Source organism: Amblyomma maculatum, chromosome 10 (assembly GCF_055883805.1).
Source record: "Amblyomma maculatum isolate TAMU_Amacu chromosome 10, ASM5588380v1, whole genome shotgun sequence".
Classification (NCBI taxonomy): domain Eukaryota; kingdom Metazoa; phylum Arthropoda; class Arachnida; order Ixodida; family Ixodidae; genus Amblyomma; species Amblyomma maculatum.
This window is the reverse complement of record NC_139353.1, coordinates 144,728,706-144,746,939: the sequence shown is the minus strand read 5'-3', so window position 1 is coordinate 144,746,939 and position 18,234 is coordinate 144,728,706. Positions and strand designations below refer to the sequence as shown.

The window sequence follows — 18,234 nt, the reverse complement described above, 5'->3', positions numbered from 1 at the left end:
AGAGACAAGTCGTTGTTCATAGCTGTTTTGCAACATTCGACTGCGAAGTCTACCGGCACACACGTAAACATGGATCTTACGTCGAAAGACAGAATGACGTGGTCGTCGTCAAACGTTATTGTCTTTAGTTTTTCTACAAACTGTGCAGAGTCTTTCACGTGCGTGCTGGTTCTTCCGGCCAAAGGAGCAAGTACCCGGTGTAGGTAGCCCGACAAGGTCTTCGGGACAGCAATGGGTGCTTCCATTTCTGTGGTTTGTGCCAACCTGGCCCTAGAAACGATTGAAAACCGCGCACTGACGTCATTCGACCCTCCACCAAGACTGTTCCTTCGTTACGTTGACGATTGTTTCTGCCTCATCCGTCGAGAGGATGCCGAAAGATTCCTGCGGCACCTTAACTCGTTTCAAGAAAGCGTCCAGTTCACTATGGAAGCAGAAGTCAACGGGCGACTCCCCTTCCTTGACGTCCTTGTTGAAAGAACAAGAAACGGTTTAGTGTCGAGTGTATACAGAAAGCCTACCCACACGGGTAAATATCTGAATTTTCATTCAGCGCACCCATTAGGGCATAAGAGATCGGTTGCCTCGGCGCTTCTAATCGGGCCTTCAGGATTTGCTCAAGCCCAAGAAAAACACGTCGCGAACTGAGCCATGTATGGAAGGACCTTAAAGAAAACGGATACCCTTCCCAAGTCCTCCGTTCGCAAGAACTACGCGCTGCAGCCCCTCCAACCGGAGAAAGAAGAGAAAAGAAAAAGCGTGCTGTCATTCCTTATGCCCAGGGCGTCAGCGAAACCTTATGCAGGATATTCGCTGCCTACGACGTCCAAGTGTCCCATGTACCATCCAGCAAGCTCCGAAATCATCTGGTACGGGTCAAAGACCCTTTGGAGAAGACAAGCTACCCTGGCGTCGTTTACAAGATTCCTTGCAAAGATTGCAGCGCTTCCTACATAGGCGAAACTGGCGACTTCAGAAGACGGTTGAAGGAACACCAACGTGACGTAAAGAATAAAAAAGTGACTTCTAACGCTCTAGCAGAGCACAATCAAGACACGGGCCACCTGATTGACTGGGATTCCGCGCAGATACTTGAAAGGGAAAAACTGTTATCTACCCGCCTACTCAAGGAATCATTAGACATCCAAATGACAAGCGAAACGATAAACAGGACGCGGGGAAATCTACCCGAGATGTACGTGCACTTTGTACGCAACACTTTAACTTCATAAGCAACGGCCCATATCGTTTCATTTCCATTGTGAACAAGCCACCCGTAGCGGTGCCGAAACGCCAATGTGTTTATGTTTTGTTTTTCTTTTTCTTTTTCGTCTGTGACTTCGGCGAGTGCTGTTTTCTTCAGTATGCTGGTATATACACTTTGCAATTTTATACGTTTGCATAAATGCAATTGACGTCTCATCTATCATCACTGTGGGCATTATTGTTTTTACTGTGCAGTTCATGTACAGAAATAACGGACAAGAGACGTTGTCCTCACCGTGTAGTCGTATCAAATGATCATTCTAGGCATGTGGTTTCATATTGTTGAGTGCTGTGCATTTCTGGTCGAATGTTGTCAGATGCATTCTCACAAAATGTTTTGCACTCAGGTACTTACGCTCATCTTCCGTGAATAGAACCTTGTTCGATGTGGGCCCAGCGGTAACATGAAAGGCAACGTCTTTCCTGCACGAACATTGATAGAAAATTAATAGCCACCGCACTTGGCAACTTTATCTGTTAGAGATACGTTTTCCCTGTTTATTGATGCTCAAGTCAGAACCAGAGTGTCCGCATTCCGGTAATCATCATTTTTAGTGAAGAAGGAGAAGGAAATAACAGCGAACTTGCCCTAGTATTTTTTAAGGACTTCATTTATGGCATTTAACCTCTCAAATTTATCATCATCATCATCATCAGCCAAACCATACCCACTGCAGGGCGAAGGCCTCTCCCATATTTCTCCACTTAACCCGGTTCTATGCTAGCTGCATCCCCTTGACCCCTGCGAACTTCGTAACCACATCCGCCCATCTAACTTTCTTCCGCCCCCTGCTACGCTTTCCTTCCCTTGGAATCCAGTTTGTTACCCTAAGCGACCATCGGTTATCCTCTCTTCGCACTACATGTCCTGCCCATGCCCATTTCTTCTTCTTAATTTCCACTAGAATGTCGGTAACGAGTTATTTCTCGGACACACTCTGCACGCTTCCTATGATTTAATGTTACCCCTATAATTTTTCGTTCCATAGCCCTCTGGGTTGTCCTCAACTTAGGTAGAAGTATCTTGGTTAGCCTCCACGTTTCAGCCCCATAGGTGTGTACAGGTAAGATGCAACTGTTGTATACTTTCCTCTTGAGCGATACCGGTAAGCTGCTAGCCATAATCCGCGAGTGCTTGCCAAATGCGCTCCATCCCAATCTTATTCTTCTTGTTATTTCCTTTCCATGGTCCGGATCTGCGGTTACTACCTGTCCTAAGTAGTCATATTCGCCTGCTACTTCCAGTACTTCGCTGCCTAATGTAAACTGCTGTTCCTTCCCCAGGCTGTTGAACATGACCTTAGTCTTCTGCATAATGATTTTCAAGCCTACCTTTCTACATTTCCTGTCTAGGTCATCAATCATTATTTTCAGTTCATCCCCCAAGTTGCTTAGCAAGGCAATGTCATCAGCAAATCGCAGATTTCTGAGGTATTCTCCATCTACCCTTATTCCTAACTGCTCCCATTCCAAGTCTCTGAATACTTGATCTAAGCAAGCTGTGAATAGAACTGAGGAGATTGTATATCCTTGCCTAACACCTTTCTTTCTGGAAATTTTGGTACTTTCTTATGCAGAACTATGGTTGCTGTGCAGCCACTATATATATCTTCCAGCACTTTCACGTACTGCTCGTCTACCCCCTGATTTCGCAATGCGTGCATCACCGCCGAGGTTTCAACTGAGTCAAATGCTCGTAATCAATGAATGCTATGTATAAGGGCTGGTTATATTCCGAGCACTTTTCTATCACCTGATTGATTATATGGATATGATCGATAGTAGAATACCGCTTCCGAAAACCTGCTTGATCCTTTGCTTGATTGTAGTCTATGGTTGTCCTGATTCTATTAGTGATTACCTTAGTAAATACCTTATACGTAATAGACAGTAAGCTGATTGATCTGTAATATTTAGGTCCTTAGAGTCCCCTTTCTTATGATTGAGGATAATGTTTGCATTCTTCCATGGCTGCGGTACCGTCGATGACACCAGGCACTGCGTATATAGGGTGGCCAGTTTTTCTAGCACGATATCCCCCCGTCCTTCAGCAAATCTGTAGTTATCTGATCCTCTCCAGCTGATTTTCCTCTTTTCATGGTTTCTAATGCTTTCTTGACCTCGTCCTTCGTCATTGGTGGAACGTCTGACTGATTTTTCCTCCCGCCAATCTCGTTACGGTCCTGACTACTTTGGCTACTGTAGAGATCTATATAGAACACCTCGGCTACTTTGACTATCTTGTCCATATTCGTGATGACGTTGCCCGCCTTGTCCCTTATCGCATACATCTGGTTTTTACCTATGCCCAATTTCTTGTTTACCGCTTTAAGGCTTCCCCCGTTCTTTACAGCATGATCAATTTTCTCCATGTTATACTTTCTGATATCGGCCACCTTGCGCTTATTGATTAGCTTTGATATCTCGGCCGTTTCGATCTGGTCTGTTGGATTGGAAGCTTTCATACTCTGGCGTTTCTTAATCAACTCTTTCGTCTCCTTAGACAGCTTACCGGTATCCTCTCTAACTATCCTACCGCCTACTTCTACGGCACACTCAGTAATGATATCTCTGAAATTATTGTTCATTGCTTCTAGGGTAATGTCGCCATCGCAAATTTGCTCAGGCTGTAAGCAACACAATTGCGGGGCATAAATTTGTTCTATGGAAAGCAAACTCACACTGCTGGCTTCCTAGGTTGACAATTCAACTTTGATTAATTTACCTAAGGGAACGATAACGGGCATAATTTGCTAAGAGAACAGCAAAACAAGTTCCGCATGCAGGGTTCAGAAATAATGTTCGCGGTTATGCAGGAGTTTATTTAGCATTGCGCACTCATCTAACCGTGCTTGTCGCTTCTGGAATGATATATAAATTACAGTACTTCTGGTTTGAAATGAAAACCACCATTGTCCACTGCCGAAAACCTCTAGCCTGTTTTTCCTCGCGACTCCACATTGGATGAGCAGTCGCGGGCCGCGTTTATGTGGACTATGCCCATATATGTGGTTCATTCCGGTCGTGTGAACATTAGAATAATGTCTTATTTGCAAACAGGCGGGCTATTTCCTTTTTCGTGGCAGTGACGATAGACGTTTTGTAGCCTGATAAATATTCGAGGCAATCGTAGAGCAACTGTACCGCTATCCAGAAGCTTCTCAGTTTGTTGTACGCTTTTTGCACTGGAAAAAGAGAGGGCTATTTCTCTCTCGACATCACAACACGTAGAAAATAAAAGTGAAGTCTGATCTGAGCGAGACTGGCGTAAAATAACACAGACTTCGAAAGTGTGCGAAGCTAAGCATTCCAGATACTCGAATTTTGAAACTCTTTCCCTGGAGCAGAATCGCAATATTTTAATATCACATTTTGACAGCCACTGAATTTACCACCTGTGAACAGAGATTTATCTGGTTCATTTTAAACCAAACAAAGCAGTACAAGGCAGATATTGTTTACGGTGGGGTGTACCTGTTTCTAATTTAATGTCGGTGTGTTATAGGAACTGTGATGAAAACTATGTCATTTTAGTCTATAGGAATGGGAGACCGTGAAACGGGAGAAAAGAATAAACCTGGATACGTAGATGTGACGTGCAACGAGCAACATAAATGGCCTAGAACACCACAAGGTACGAACGCGAACTTACAACTACTTAGTCCGCCAACAAAAAATGGTTTTCAGTCTTCCCATGGCACTTAGGCTGGAGATGGCGCTAAGAATTCTCAGCAATATTTTTTTTTTTGTACCACCTTAATCGCCATGTGTTATTCTGAATTGGAGCAAGTACATGACGTTCATATTAATTCCACTCCTATTGCTATTGCGTGACAGGCACAATGAGTAGGCATGAGTAGGTGTATTTTGTCGAGCAAAATGCCTGCCTTATTGTGGGCAGTTGCCCTTTCTCGAGCGCCTTTGAAACAGTCCCTGTGTACCTTCTGCAGAGCGGTACAAGAGCGCCCAGCTGCGTCAGCAGGCTTAAAGTACGCGGCGTCAATTTGAAGAAGGCGACCGAATTAGTACAGTTGACCCAAAACCGATATTTTTTCTATGCTAAGATTGTCCTCCAATTTCCCAAGAAAGTAATGCTGCAGGATATAAATGAAACGTAGCCGAGGATCTCAAACATTTTGTTTCTTTTAAGACAAATGAATAGTTGGACGGTACTTTATCTGAATAAGTATTCTTTGAGCTGATGACCCTGATGTTTATTCCCACTCTACATATGACCCGATAGCATGATCCTGAAGTCCTTATTTGTTCGAGTGATATACGCTCACTATTGGGTTTTATACACAGTTCTCCTGTGGTTGCACGAGAAAACATCTTGATCGATAAAGGGACTTTTGCATGGCACAAGGCATGCCATTCAAGCGTAAGTTTACAAGACAATAAACGAGTTCAAATGCTTATAAAACGACAAGTAGCTTTTTTTGCATACGGAATGATAATTGGAAATGACGCTGGCATAGCATTTGCTTACGGTTGGAAGTGCCATGCACACAGCAGGTAAGACATATTTCCTGATTTAGAATTTTTTTAACTGATATAAACAGTTAAACGTTTGCGCTCAATCCATTCTGTCGTCCTTCGTGCTTAATGGGATTGTTTTTCCGGAACGGCAGGGTAAAATAAGATGACACGAAAGTTGCCCATACGTGTCATGCCCAGCCAAAGAAAATAGGATTTTTTTCTTTTTTTTTTGTTAAGTGCGTATATATATATATATATGTATATATATACGCACTTAACAAATATGTATATATATATATCTATCTATATATATATATATATATATATATATATATATATTGTTACTATTACCCGAGCCATCCCGACCAGCTGCGCCACAGACGTCGCTGACTTCCTTCTAGAAAACGTAATTCATCATCCTTCTAGAAAACATAATTAACCTCGCGAACTACTAACTGACCGTGGCCGCTGTTTCCTGTCGCGAGTGGTTGACGAAATTCTCCGTTCGTGCTCCGTCCGCCACAAATTCACCACCGCATATCACCCCCAGACCAACGGCCTCACGGAACGTCTAAACCGTACCCTCACAGACATGCTGGCCATGTATGTGTCTGACGACCATCGAGATTGGGACATTCATCTCCCCTTTGTCACATTCGCCTACAATTCATCTGTCCATTCTACCGCTAGATCTCTCGTTTTGCTGTGGCTCCCGTGCCGTCGAGTGGGCTTGTGTGAAAAACGTTCGCCCCGTTACACTGGCCCTTATCGTGCTTTGCGCCCTGTGACCGACGTCACCTACGAAGTTGAATCTGTGGTTCCGAAGTCCCCGTCCACAGCTCTAACCTCCGAAATAGTGCATGTGTCCCGTCTAAAGCCTTATCATCAACGTTCTATTTCGCTAACATAGACCACACCGGGACTGTGCTTTTCCCGAGGGGGGGTAGTGTTACTTAGCTGTATTCGCTGTTCGTGATGAGGGTGAAGAAGTGCAACAGACTCGGAGAAGACGACGACGCTGAGAGTTGTGAAATCGGTGCCCTCATCAACGTTAGTTGTGCGGACAGCTTTGGGACTGTAAATCTTCAACGTAACAATATATAAGTCCGGACATAAGCATGAAGATGCTGACGCGCTCTCTCGTGCGCCCGTCGAGCTCGCTTCACCACACACGGGTGACTGGCAGTTTTCTCAGAGCTGTTGATGCTTCAGATATGTCTCAGCAGCAGCGCGCTGATCCAGAGTTACGAGCCCTGATCGATCATTTAGAAGGTCAGCCAGCCACAATAACTAAGTGCTTTTCTCGAAGCCTCTCAACTTTCTGCCTGAGAAGTGCTGTTCTCTATAAGCACAGCTCTAGATCCGAGTCGAGAGCCTACCTCCTCGTGGTACCCGCAGCTCTGCGAGAGGAAATCCTTTTCGCGTGCCACGATGAACCAACTTCTGGCCACTTGGGCTATACTCACACACTTGCTAGAATACGAAAGACATTCTACTGGCCCAACCTTGCCACTGTCGTTAAGCGCTATGTTAAGAGCTGTCGGCCATGTCAGCGTCGGAAGGTTCCGCAATCAAAGCCTGCAAGCCTTCTCGTGCCCATAATACCACCACGAGCACCGTTTGATCAAGTCGGCATGGACCTTCTCGGTCCTTTCTCTCGATCCTCTGGGGGCAACCACTGGATAATCATCGCCACAGACTACCTGACCCGATATGCCGAGACCAAAGCGTTACTTAGTGGTACAGCATCCGAAGTTGCCCATTTCTTTGTACACCAGATCATGCTGCGGCACGGTGCTCCGACCTGTATTATTACTGACAGAGGGACTGCCTTTACTTCGCAAATGATGGCCGAAGTTTTTCATTTCAGCGGTACGGCGCATCGAAAAGCTACTGCTTACCATCCGCAGACCAACGGGCTGACGGAAAGGCTTAATAAGACCACTGCGGACATGCTGGCGATGTATGTCGACGCCCAGCACAAGACTTGGGATGCTATCCTACCATACGTGACATTCGCGTACAATACGGCAGTCCAAGAGACGACACGCTTCACGCCGTTTCGCCTAGTTTACGGCAGGGAGGTTCGGACGATGCTGGACGCAATGCCCCCTTGCGAAACAGATACCGAGCTTTGTACCGACGCCGAGCACTTTGCCCAAGTTGCTGAGCAAGCACGCCAACTAGCACGCGTCCACATCGCCTAGCAACAGGACAAGGATTCACGCCGGTACAACCTCCGCCACAAACAAGCTTCCTACAACACCGGGGACCAGGTGTGGGTGTGGACTCCTGTTCGACGCCGTGGCCTATCAGAAAAGCTGATTTGCCGTTACTTCGGACCATATAAAGTCTTGCGGCGCCTCAGCAACGTTAACTATGAGGTCCTTCCAGATGGCCCAGAGCAGGGAGGCCGTCGGCTACCTCGTCCAGAGATAGTTCATGTCCTAAGCATGAAGCCGTATTTTACGCGGTAACTGAAAGACGGTATCTGCAAACTTTTTTTTTTAGTTTGCTTTTGTCCACCTGTGTGCACGTGTGCCGTGTGCGTCACGCTTAAGGAGGGAGGAATGCCAGGGGGCGCTCGGAGCGAAAGACGTTGAAGTGGCGCTCGGAGAAAAAGGACGAAATGAATCGGGTCCGGACTCGCAGGACGTACCAAAAGCTTGGACCGTGTAATTCCACCTGCACCGGCTCTGATAACCTAGCCCTAGTCGCCAATACCGTGGCTATATATATATATATATATATATATATATATATATATATATATATATATATATATATATATATATATATATATCGGGTGTCCCATCTCAAAATTTAACCTACGTTTTAAAAACAACGGTGAACCCCAGCCCAGTCAGACCAGTTCACAGCTGTTCAGAGTTGCCTATGCTAATCTGTAGTACTTTTTCGTTCACCTAGGCTAATTAGTAGACTAATTAGCTGTTTTTTAATTATTATCTTTAGAGAAGTGTCAATATGAAAGCTGTCTCCCTGTAAAACGGCTAGCTGCATTGTGTCTATCAAACTATTATTTACGTAAAATGATTTTTTTTACCAGTCTAAAATGATGCCCGGTGCAATACAAAAAAAAAATCATGACAGCGGCATCGCTTTAAAGCCTCGCGAAGCATCCCATATGCCAAAATTGCTTTTCTCTGCAGTGCTCTCTCCGATGAAGCTAGATGTACGCACTTGGCGAATAATTTAATATAACAACCAGTCACGTGACGTCATTTCTTGAAGGTCTATAGGGTTGCCTGACTTTTGTTAGTAGTCCTTTTTGTTCTGCGGCAGTTATTCAAAGTTAACTAAATAAAATTTATTAATTAATGAGCCTCGGTGAACGAAAAGTACTGCAGATTAGCATGGGCGACTCTGAGCTGGTCTCACTGAAGCTGGGGCTCACCGTATCTTTAAAACTTTAGTTAGATTCAGCCCGGTCGCAAGCTGACCTTCATACCAATCTGAGTGTCATTGACCTTTGCATCCTTTTTTTAGAGAACTCAGTACAACGAAACAGACGCTTCATTATCTAGCCTCGTGCACATTTCGCAATAAATAAAGGAGGAAACAAAACCAATACTTTGTTGCAGTTGATGGAATGAGACCGCGGCCTCGCCGTTCAGAGCAAGAACCGGAGAATCGTTATCTGCTTGCCATTTTCAAGCCTGCTTTTTCGCTTTCTGGTGCCTTCTATGGATAGAACACACGTTTTCAGAGACAGACGTGAAAGCGCTGTTGGAAAGTGAAGCTTCCGAGGAAAGCAAAGAGAATATCGCTGACAAAGGTCAATGAATGGCTGTTTATACATTGACCTCCCTCTGTTGTCAACTTCATATAATGTGGAGAATAGTTGGGGAAAACAAGTTTTAGACTCTGAAATTAATTTCGCTGTCCGTTCTCTTGCGACAAAATGTTAACTTTGTTCACCTTTTGCACCCGCTCTACCACGCTGTCAGTAGCCGATTGTTATGGCAAACCAATGTTCTAACCTTCCACGGTGGTGACGTAGACTGGGGAGTGGCTGCTCTAGACAAGTAGTACGCTGGTGAAGGTGGCAACACTAACTGCAGCGGACAAAGCGTTCGCACTAGACTGCACCTCCCACTTCGCTTTTAAAAGTTCGGATACCGCTTCCAAAAAGAAAAAAAAGAAGCAGTTCGAATCACCTTGCTTACAATGTTTAAACCAAAACTAGTAGCTCAAAATTAATGGCCATTTCCCGCAGGCGCGTTGAAATCGGTAGTCAAAATTTTAACCTGCTTGGCGGAGAGACTGGGTTTAAAAAGCAGCGGGACGAGCTGTGTAGGCGAAAATGGAACTTAAAATACTGTAGCGGTGAGATAACAAAATTTCACCCCGCAATGAGAAATGATAAACATGCTGAAGTTTCAAAACCTCTTCGAACCTAGTAGGTAATATGTCAATCAATAAAGAATAAATATATGAAGCTCTGCAAAATCAAAACATGTCTACCGTCTTCTCATCTTTTCTTGTTAGTTATTGGTCAGATCAGAGGTCACTTGCGGGCCGCATTTTCGCATAAGGAGAAACTGCGTAGCCTCAATAAAGAGAGCAGAAAAGCAGGCTGTCAATTGGAATGAATTTTATTCCATTCTCTACTCGTTGCCTGCTTTGTTTTCTCTTTTTTTGTTCATTTATCCAGGTTCGGAAGATTCTACTGCTGGATTTTCTTTTCATCATCCAGTTCAAAAGTTGTGGCCTTTATTTTATCATTAGTTGCATTTAGAAAGCGCAGATATCTTAGGCGCCTAAATAGCAGGACGTAGTAATCAGTATTAGGACCATGACTGTGCCTTAGCTTCCTTCACAGCCTCCTACCAAACCTGATCTACTATATGTGCTCAATGTTCAAGCCTACGATCGTAATAACTTAAGCCATTATCAATCTTCGAGCCTGTGACCATAACTACTTAAGCCATCACACCTGTAATTCTAACTACTGCAATCTGATTGACATGTTCCTTTCTATCTCCGATTTCCTAAGCAGCACTGATACATTTATTTAGAATGTAACAAATTACGAAGCATGTGTATGCAAAAATACTCTGGTGATTTTTTTCTCCAATTCGCCCTTATGAGAACCCTAGAAAGTTTCAGAGCACTCACCTTTCGGTTCCATGATGACCTTTGAAAAATACCACATAGGTAACTTTCTTTGCTTCCTGGTCGAAATATGTTCGTTTTGCTGAGAGGCATTCAAATATTGTATTGTGGTTCGAATCAGAGATGGCTACTATGTGCGGCAGACCTGCAAATAGCTAGAAATTAACAGAGTGGTGAAATTTTGATATGCGAGTCGTTAAACTTTTGTGCATATCCCGCAAATTACCTAATCAAACAAGCAAAAAGAAGGCAGCGGTTTGAGGGACTGCAGAATGACGCCGGTTTGCCATCCAGTCTTACGGTGGCGAATTATCTGACATCTGCGAAGCTTCAGCAGACACTTATTTGTTGTTTCTTATTTAACTTAAAACAAAATGCCTTCTTCACCCTGAAGGCATTTTTAGAGGGAAATAACTTCTAAATGATGTGGTCATTGTTAAGATATTACGCATCATAGAAGATGAACGGAGATATCAAGTTTAAACAAAACAATAAATTATCCAAACCAAACAAGTATTATCAGAGGTAGTATACCGTTTAGCTAAATTTTAAACGATAGTAGTACACTCACAAAAATAACCGATAATAAACATCGTGATTACCTGAGACTCAATAACATAACATTCAGGCAATGAGTTCCAGGTTAGTCAGCTGTCTTAAGGTAGCTCATTAAAGTTTGTTTAAAACCTTTCGCGTTAATTTAAGGCCATGATCATCGGCTGATGAGTCCGAGGTCATGGGACCGAATCGCAAACTCTGTGAGCCAGGCGACCTGCAAAGATCCCCTGTGTGCTGTACGATGTCTGTGTTCGTTAATGAACGCCAGGGGTCAAAATCGATGTGGAGCCCTTCACTATGGCGCCTCTCGTGGACGATAATCTGCTCTGGGACACTCCATCACACTGCATCAATGTAAATTGTAGCACAAACTCATTAGGTTAGTACTGCTTGAGGTAAACCTGCATAGACTATCTAATCTGCACCATGAAGAACCGAAGTCCAACAGACCTAAAAAGTCAAATATCACCGTTTAACATTTACTTCCCCACCCCCCCTTGCTTCATCCTTACTCGACCTTGAACGGGCAACTAACCCCTTCTCTTGCCCTTATGCACTATACTCGGACCAGTCTTCGTAGCCTCAGTCAGCATCGCATGCAGGTGGCCACAACAGACCCACCTTTTACGAGAAAAACCTACTTCACCCGAAGTCAAGGTCTTTTTGAACAAGCTGTAAAGAATTGCGGCTTACACGTCACGTATTATGGCCCGCTGGCGTCAGTATACGGAGAAAATAATTACGTGCCCCCACTGTACGACTCTAACTCGCGGCGGCATATCTCATCTACTCTGGGATTGCTTTTCTTACTGCTTTTCTTGCTGCTTTTTCTACTGGACACTCCGAGATCAAACCCTACCGCCTAAACTACCGTTCCCTTCTAGAAACTGGTGCTAACACACAGATGATATTTGCCAAGTATGGCCCGCTTAGTGGCCTGGTTAGAGCAATGTGATTTGAGTGACGACCTAAGCAATGAAGATTCTGTCTACTCCCCTTTATCCCCATCCATGACCATGATCCTTCCCATTCAATAAAGGACATTCAATCAATCATCTCCATACCTCCATACCTGGGAATTCATGCACCTAACAGGCGCAAAAATCTTAATAGCATTCTGCTCGTCACACTACAATGGGATGAAATTTTCGTATACACTTTTTCTTGGATTCATTGCGGTTTCTTTCCTCCCTTTGTGGGCCCGCTGTAGATTCAAAGCTGCTGTCATAGTGATTTAGGATAGAAACAGGAAAATATGGCTGCACAGTATGAAAGGTAGCGAACAAGGGTTGAGGGGAAGCCTCAGGTTGTAGGCCAAGCTAATGCTTCGACAAGGGGTGCGCAGACAAGTCCCCTTTTCGAAACTTTGGATTGCGAATAGAGGCTCCCACCTCGGCTCATGTTCGGCTCTCTCTCATGCTGTCTCCGTGATGTCATTCGACCGCTACACACGATGAACAAAATGAAAAATATGGGAGCGGAACATGTGGCTCCTAGGGAAGGAAGCTTTGACACCGCATCGCTATACTCTTGAATGTGGAATGTCGTACAAATATCTAAGTCTCACTGTTCGATCCCACCCCGCTAGACAGGCGAGGAGTACATTAGCTACACAAAGTAGTCGACCAAATTGGCCTTCGCGCGTAGATTCACAAAAATTAGCTCAAGCTAACAGGAACCGAATTCTTTATGGGCTATTTGCTGTAGAATGAGTGACAGTATCGGCGTTCTCATGTGACGCTGCGATGATAGCTACAGGGCACTGAGAATGGCACCCATGCCGTGAATGAAGAACATGTTCTTATTTACTTGATCGTTCACTGTAACACACAGCTCAGTAAGCTGATAAAAGAGCTCCTTTAGGCCACCTGCGAAAACACATGCATGGGAGCTAGTGTGCTAACAAGCCAAAGTAATACGTAGCGTGCCGCCAGAATGTGCTGCGAGTTTTGTCACCAAAAAAATGTAAACCTAACTCACAAATAACACATACTTGCATGTTCACATGGGTGCAGTGTAAAGGAAGTGAAAAAATTCTAGACGGCAGTTGGACCACTAAACTATGATGAGGCTAAAGCCTCTACGCGAGGTGGTCTGAAGCCCTCCCCTACGGCACCTCTTTCACTCTCTTTTCACTCCCACCTTCTGCCTTTTCCTTACGGTTCGGTTAAAGGTCACCGCCGCTTGCGGCGGGGGCTGGCCTGCACCGAATATTTGTCTGTTGTAGGCCGTCATTGTACCCGCTACCGCTTCGGTGGTGGACGGCGGCTGTTGTAGCGGCGCGCGTCATTCACTACCTCTTTCGAAACGAAGAGGCGTCCGTGTGCTGTGCGATGTCAGCGCACGTTAAAGATCCCCAGGTGGTCGAAATTGCTCCGTAGCCCTCCACTACGGCTCCTCTTTTTCTCTTTCCACTTTCACTCCCAACTTCCTCCCTTCCCTTACGGCGCGGTTGCGGTGTCCACAGAAAACAAGTGAGACAGTTACCGCGCCTTCCCCTTCCTATAAATCAATCAATCAATAAATCTCTTTTGTCTGCACGAGGCAGCGGAGGTGGCTCTTACAGAGCCAGTAGCAGGCCCGTGCATTTTAACGCGGTAGCGTTAAGGAGCTCGTGTCGCAGAAAAGCCGGTGTCGTCGGCGTCGGCGGCGTTGGCCGTGAGCGATAAATCCCGGCATGCACTTCATAAATAAAAAGCAACTTCCAAGATGGGCTGGGTGGGAATCGAACCAGGGTCTCCGGAGTGTGAGACGGAGACGCTAGCACTCAGCCACGAGTTTTTTTTTTTTTCTTTATTGCCGACTTGGACATTCAAACAAGACGAACATAAAACGTGCCAGCACACTTTCGCGTAACACGGCAGGTTAAAACTTTTTCAGTTTTACCAAACTGTCAAGCATATGAATCCATTGTGGCTGCACGGGGAATGTCATATGCACTGATGTCTTCCTCAGAACAGTAATCCAAGTTCGGCTTGGTCAACTCCTTCCTAATTTTCTTGTCAGTTCGTGTCTCAATGTAGGTGGTACTGTAAGAGGGTACTTGCGAGAAGTGGTGCTTGCGTACAGATTTCTGCATGTGCGCTTTTCCATGGAGTATTTGTGCAATGTTAAGCGGAAAAAATTGTCACTCAGCCACGAGTTCGATGCTTGAAAGCGGTACAAAGGCGCTTCTAGTGAATGCGGTGTTGCCTTAGAAACTTGCCGTAGAACGTTATACTGCGGTGTATATCGGTAATTATGAGCATGTTACTTACAGAAGTCGCAGTTACATGAGTAGCGAAGTACGCTTCCGCTACATTTCTTCTGCGCTCTGCGCACATGCAGAGCCATCTTGTGGCAAACACAGAAGAACCCCTCCTCGCAATGTGCGGCGCTGCCCCGTCACGTGGCGCGCCACTCGCCCCTGACGTTTCGCCGTGCACCATCACGGGTTGTAGAATCAAGCGTCTTTCCTTTAAATCACTACCTTCGCTCACGTGCTTCTCTCCTTCGGGACTCAAGATCATACCGAGCGAATGAGTGGGCGGTGCGAACGAGGTGCAATAACGCTATCGCGTTCCACTCTTGAAGGCGAACCTTAGCGTCCTCCAAATTTTTCTTTTCCTTCTTCGTACAGCCACAACAACAACTGTGACATACTGCGCCTTTTCTTTCCTATAAACCAAATTCAAACTTCACTCCCACCTTCCTCCCTTCCCTTACGGCGCGGTTCAGGTGTCCACAGACCAAGTGCGACAGATACTGCGCCTTTCCCCTCCTGTGAACCAATTATTATTATTATTATTTTTATTACGCCGTTGATCCCTTCTGTGCTGCCTCTGATTTAGTTATGCTGTGTGGTGCGGATTTCGAAGAAAGGTAAATAGAAGTCGCCGCACGGACGCCTGGATCGGACGCCTGGCGGGATCAGCTTCGTATATGAGTGAATGTCCTGGTGACGTCATGACCGGCTATGACGTCTGGTGACGTCAAAACAAGTTATGACGTAATGACGAGATGTGACGCCATTGTGGTCATGTCTAAAACCAGAATTGACGTCATGGCCGATGTGACGTAATCATGACGTTAGTTCCAATTATTAGACGGGGCCATGATGGCGTCACGACTTCTCCTGACGTCACCAGGGGTGGCGTCATAGCCACAGTCATCTCGGTCATTATCATCATCACTGTTATTGTCACTAACTACCACTAACCATCATTATAGGCCACTACCATTAACTAGCGATGGCGGTCTCCATGGCAACCGCGCCCGCATGGAGCTAGGCAAGGAGAACTAAGATGCGTTTCACCCGTGCCTGTCAGGATGATTGACAGCTATGTTTGACTGAACGGGCGACAGTATGAGCCATTAAAGGTTTTCGCCTTTAAATGTTGGAAATTTAGGCCTGGCTTGAACCTAGTCATAAGAGTGAAACCTCTGGTAAACATGGTTATGCATGGTTTAGCAACGTTGGCGGTTTGAATTAAGGGGCTCAAGCTGCGCCTCAAGGTTAGACGCAATAATGCCTTTACCGATACTGGATATTATTTATCTTTTTATACCCCGCCGGGGTGGCGCAGTGGTTACGACGCTCGACTACTGTTCCCAAGGACGCGGGATCGAATCCCGGCCTCGGCGGCAGCTTTTCGGTGGAGGCGAAAAGCAAGGCGTCCGTGTGCTGTGCGATGTCAGTGCACGTTAAAGAACCCCAGGTGGTCGAAATTTCCGGAGTCCTCCACTACGGCGTCTCTCATAGCCTGAGTTGCTTTGGGACGTTAAACCCCACAAACCAACCAACCAACCATTTATCTTTTTATATTTTTATTTAATGCGAAAGCAATTCTACCCTAACGTGGTGGCTTTTCGGTGGAGGCGAAAATCAAGGCGCCTGTGTGCTGTGCGATGTCAGTGCACGTTAAAGAACCCCAGGTGGTCGAAATTTTCGGAGTCCTCCACTACGGCGTCTCTCATAGTCCGAGTCGCTTTGTGATATTAAACCGCACCAACCACTGGACAGATCGTGTCCGCATGAACTTACACTTAAGAAATAAAACACTGACACTACTAGGTTTCGAACCCGTGCCAGAACGAACAATTCAGTCTTGTTCTGTCCTACGCACGAGACCCCTATATTATCGCCGCAGCCGATCGCGCCTCGTGTAAAATTGCAACGCACTCAAATGCTGCACAGCAAACATCACCGTCTTAATCAATTTCCAATTGCGCCGCTTCTGGGAGTGCAGGCGAGGTCCGCGAGCGCAGTTTTGGGCGATCCCATCAGTCAGCGTGATAACAATAGGGGGTGTGGCATAAAGGAAGCCACTCTCGTTAAAAACGGGGACCGCGGCAGTGCCAGACAGGCTGCCGAGACCATCGAACAAGGAGAAGCCAAACTAGCCCGATGCTGACAAACTTCTCAAGCGCAGAAGCGAGCCATGATCGAAGCCGCAGCAGCGACTGGGGCTGCGGCCGATGGCTTATGCTCATGAAACTTGGTTCAAGAATAGCTGAACCTGTCAAGCTTTTCCTTTTGTTATGACTGCCTACATAATTACGGAACCGCCATGACAGGCGACGCAGAACAAGGCGGCTACAGGACTACCAGTGTGACGAAAAAAACAGTTGTTTCAAGTCTGTCCAGTATGTCCTTGAACACGCAAGAATTTGACTAACAAGCGCGGGAATCGCCATCAAGTATCGCCATCGCCAAGTGTTTGTGCAAGACAAGTTTCTTCGTTACCATAAGTCTTAACGATTAATTTTCTCAATCGCTTGACTTAGCATGAACGCCTACCTAGCATCTCGTTTAGTGGAAAGTTTGCACCGGCTTTCTGCTCACTATTCCGGCTGATTACGGGGCGCCTGATTACGCATTTTTCAGCACACTCATCTCGAAGAAGTGCGTACTCACGCTGCCTAGGAGATGTGGCTTAGGGGGCATTTCTAGAACCGCTGATAGGAGCTATAACCACCTCCGGAAACTTGGAAGCGCACGATTTACTTTGGAGGGAAGTCTCATGTGGCCGGCAATGGCGCTGCATGCTTTTTCATTTCAATGAAAAAATATATTTTCTTCCCTCAGCTGTGCTGATGTAGTGTTCATGATAAGGTCATGTAAAATACCGTGCACAACTAATAAGTATATATGGGCAGTGGAGGACATACCTTAAACGCATCCGGGACGTCATGATGAACATTCGGCCCTCGCATTGCTGTTGTTGCAGCAAATAGGATTAGAGTTATGCCTACTGAAACGTGGCTAAACAGAACCGCCATCTCTTACACCACAGCGTTCGAAATCAGTGTAAAGTGTGTACAAGCAAAATCACGGACTCACCAAAAATCCAGCTTTTGTTGTTTGATCTACTGGGCTATATACCTGGAAAGAGTTTGACTTGACAGGTGAGTAGACAATACTCGACGTGTCTAGCATGCGGCATCTGTTTCTTCTTTTCCTTTATTTAGAGAAAGATTAATTTGGCGGAAACTATTATGCTGCAGAGTAAGAACAACTGTTACGCAGAGTCCGCTAGCCGGCCCCTTCCGCCGAGCAGTTTTCTCTGTTTTCTTTAATTCATCTGCTTTGTTTGAGTGAATAAAGACAGCTGCTTTCATATGAGTGCCCTGCAGCTGGTAAACGGAGGCAGGCTTAATTAAATTGTCCAAATTTGCTATATTACGTTCCCAGCCTAATGGAACGAACTGGGCAGTGGTTCAGGAGCTTGACAGATATTATTCTCAAAAATAGTACGTGCTGCGACAAGCAGCGAGATGTAAGTATACATTACTGGTACATCACGTCGAGATGAT

At 45.5% G+C, this 18,234-nt stretch overlaps 1 protein-coding gene across 1 annotated transcript in view; it reads right to left on the bottom strand.

The window, feature by feature from the left end:
• The window catches only part of LOC146177633 (uncharacterized), a 65,084-nt gene extending 47,357 nt beyond the window's left edge, over positions 1 to 17,727 (bottom strand). The window contains exons 1-3 of the mRNA XM_084581170.1: positions 17,590 to 17,727; positions 10,885 to 11,036; positions 1,622 to 1,689 (exon numbers count right to left, since the gene is read on the bottom strand). Coding sequence (XP_084437296.1) covers positions 1,622 to 1,689; positions 10,885 to 11,036; positions 17,590 to 17,700 — 331 coding nt within the window. The 5' untranslated portion in view covers positions 17,701 to 17,727. The remainder of the gene's footprint in view (positions 1 to 1,621; positions 1,690 to 10,884; positions 11,037 to 17,589) is intronic.
• Positions 17,728 to 18,234: the final 507 nt, after the last annotated feature.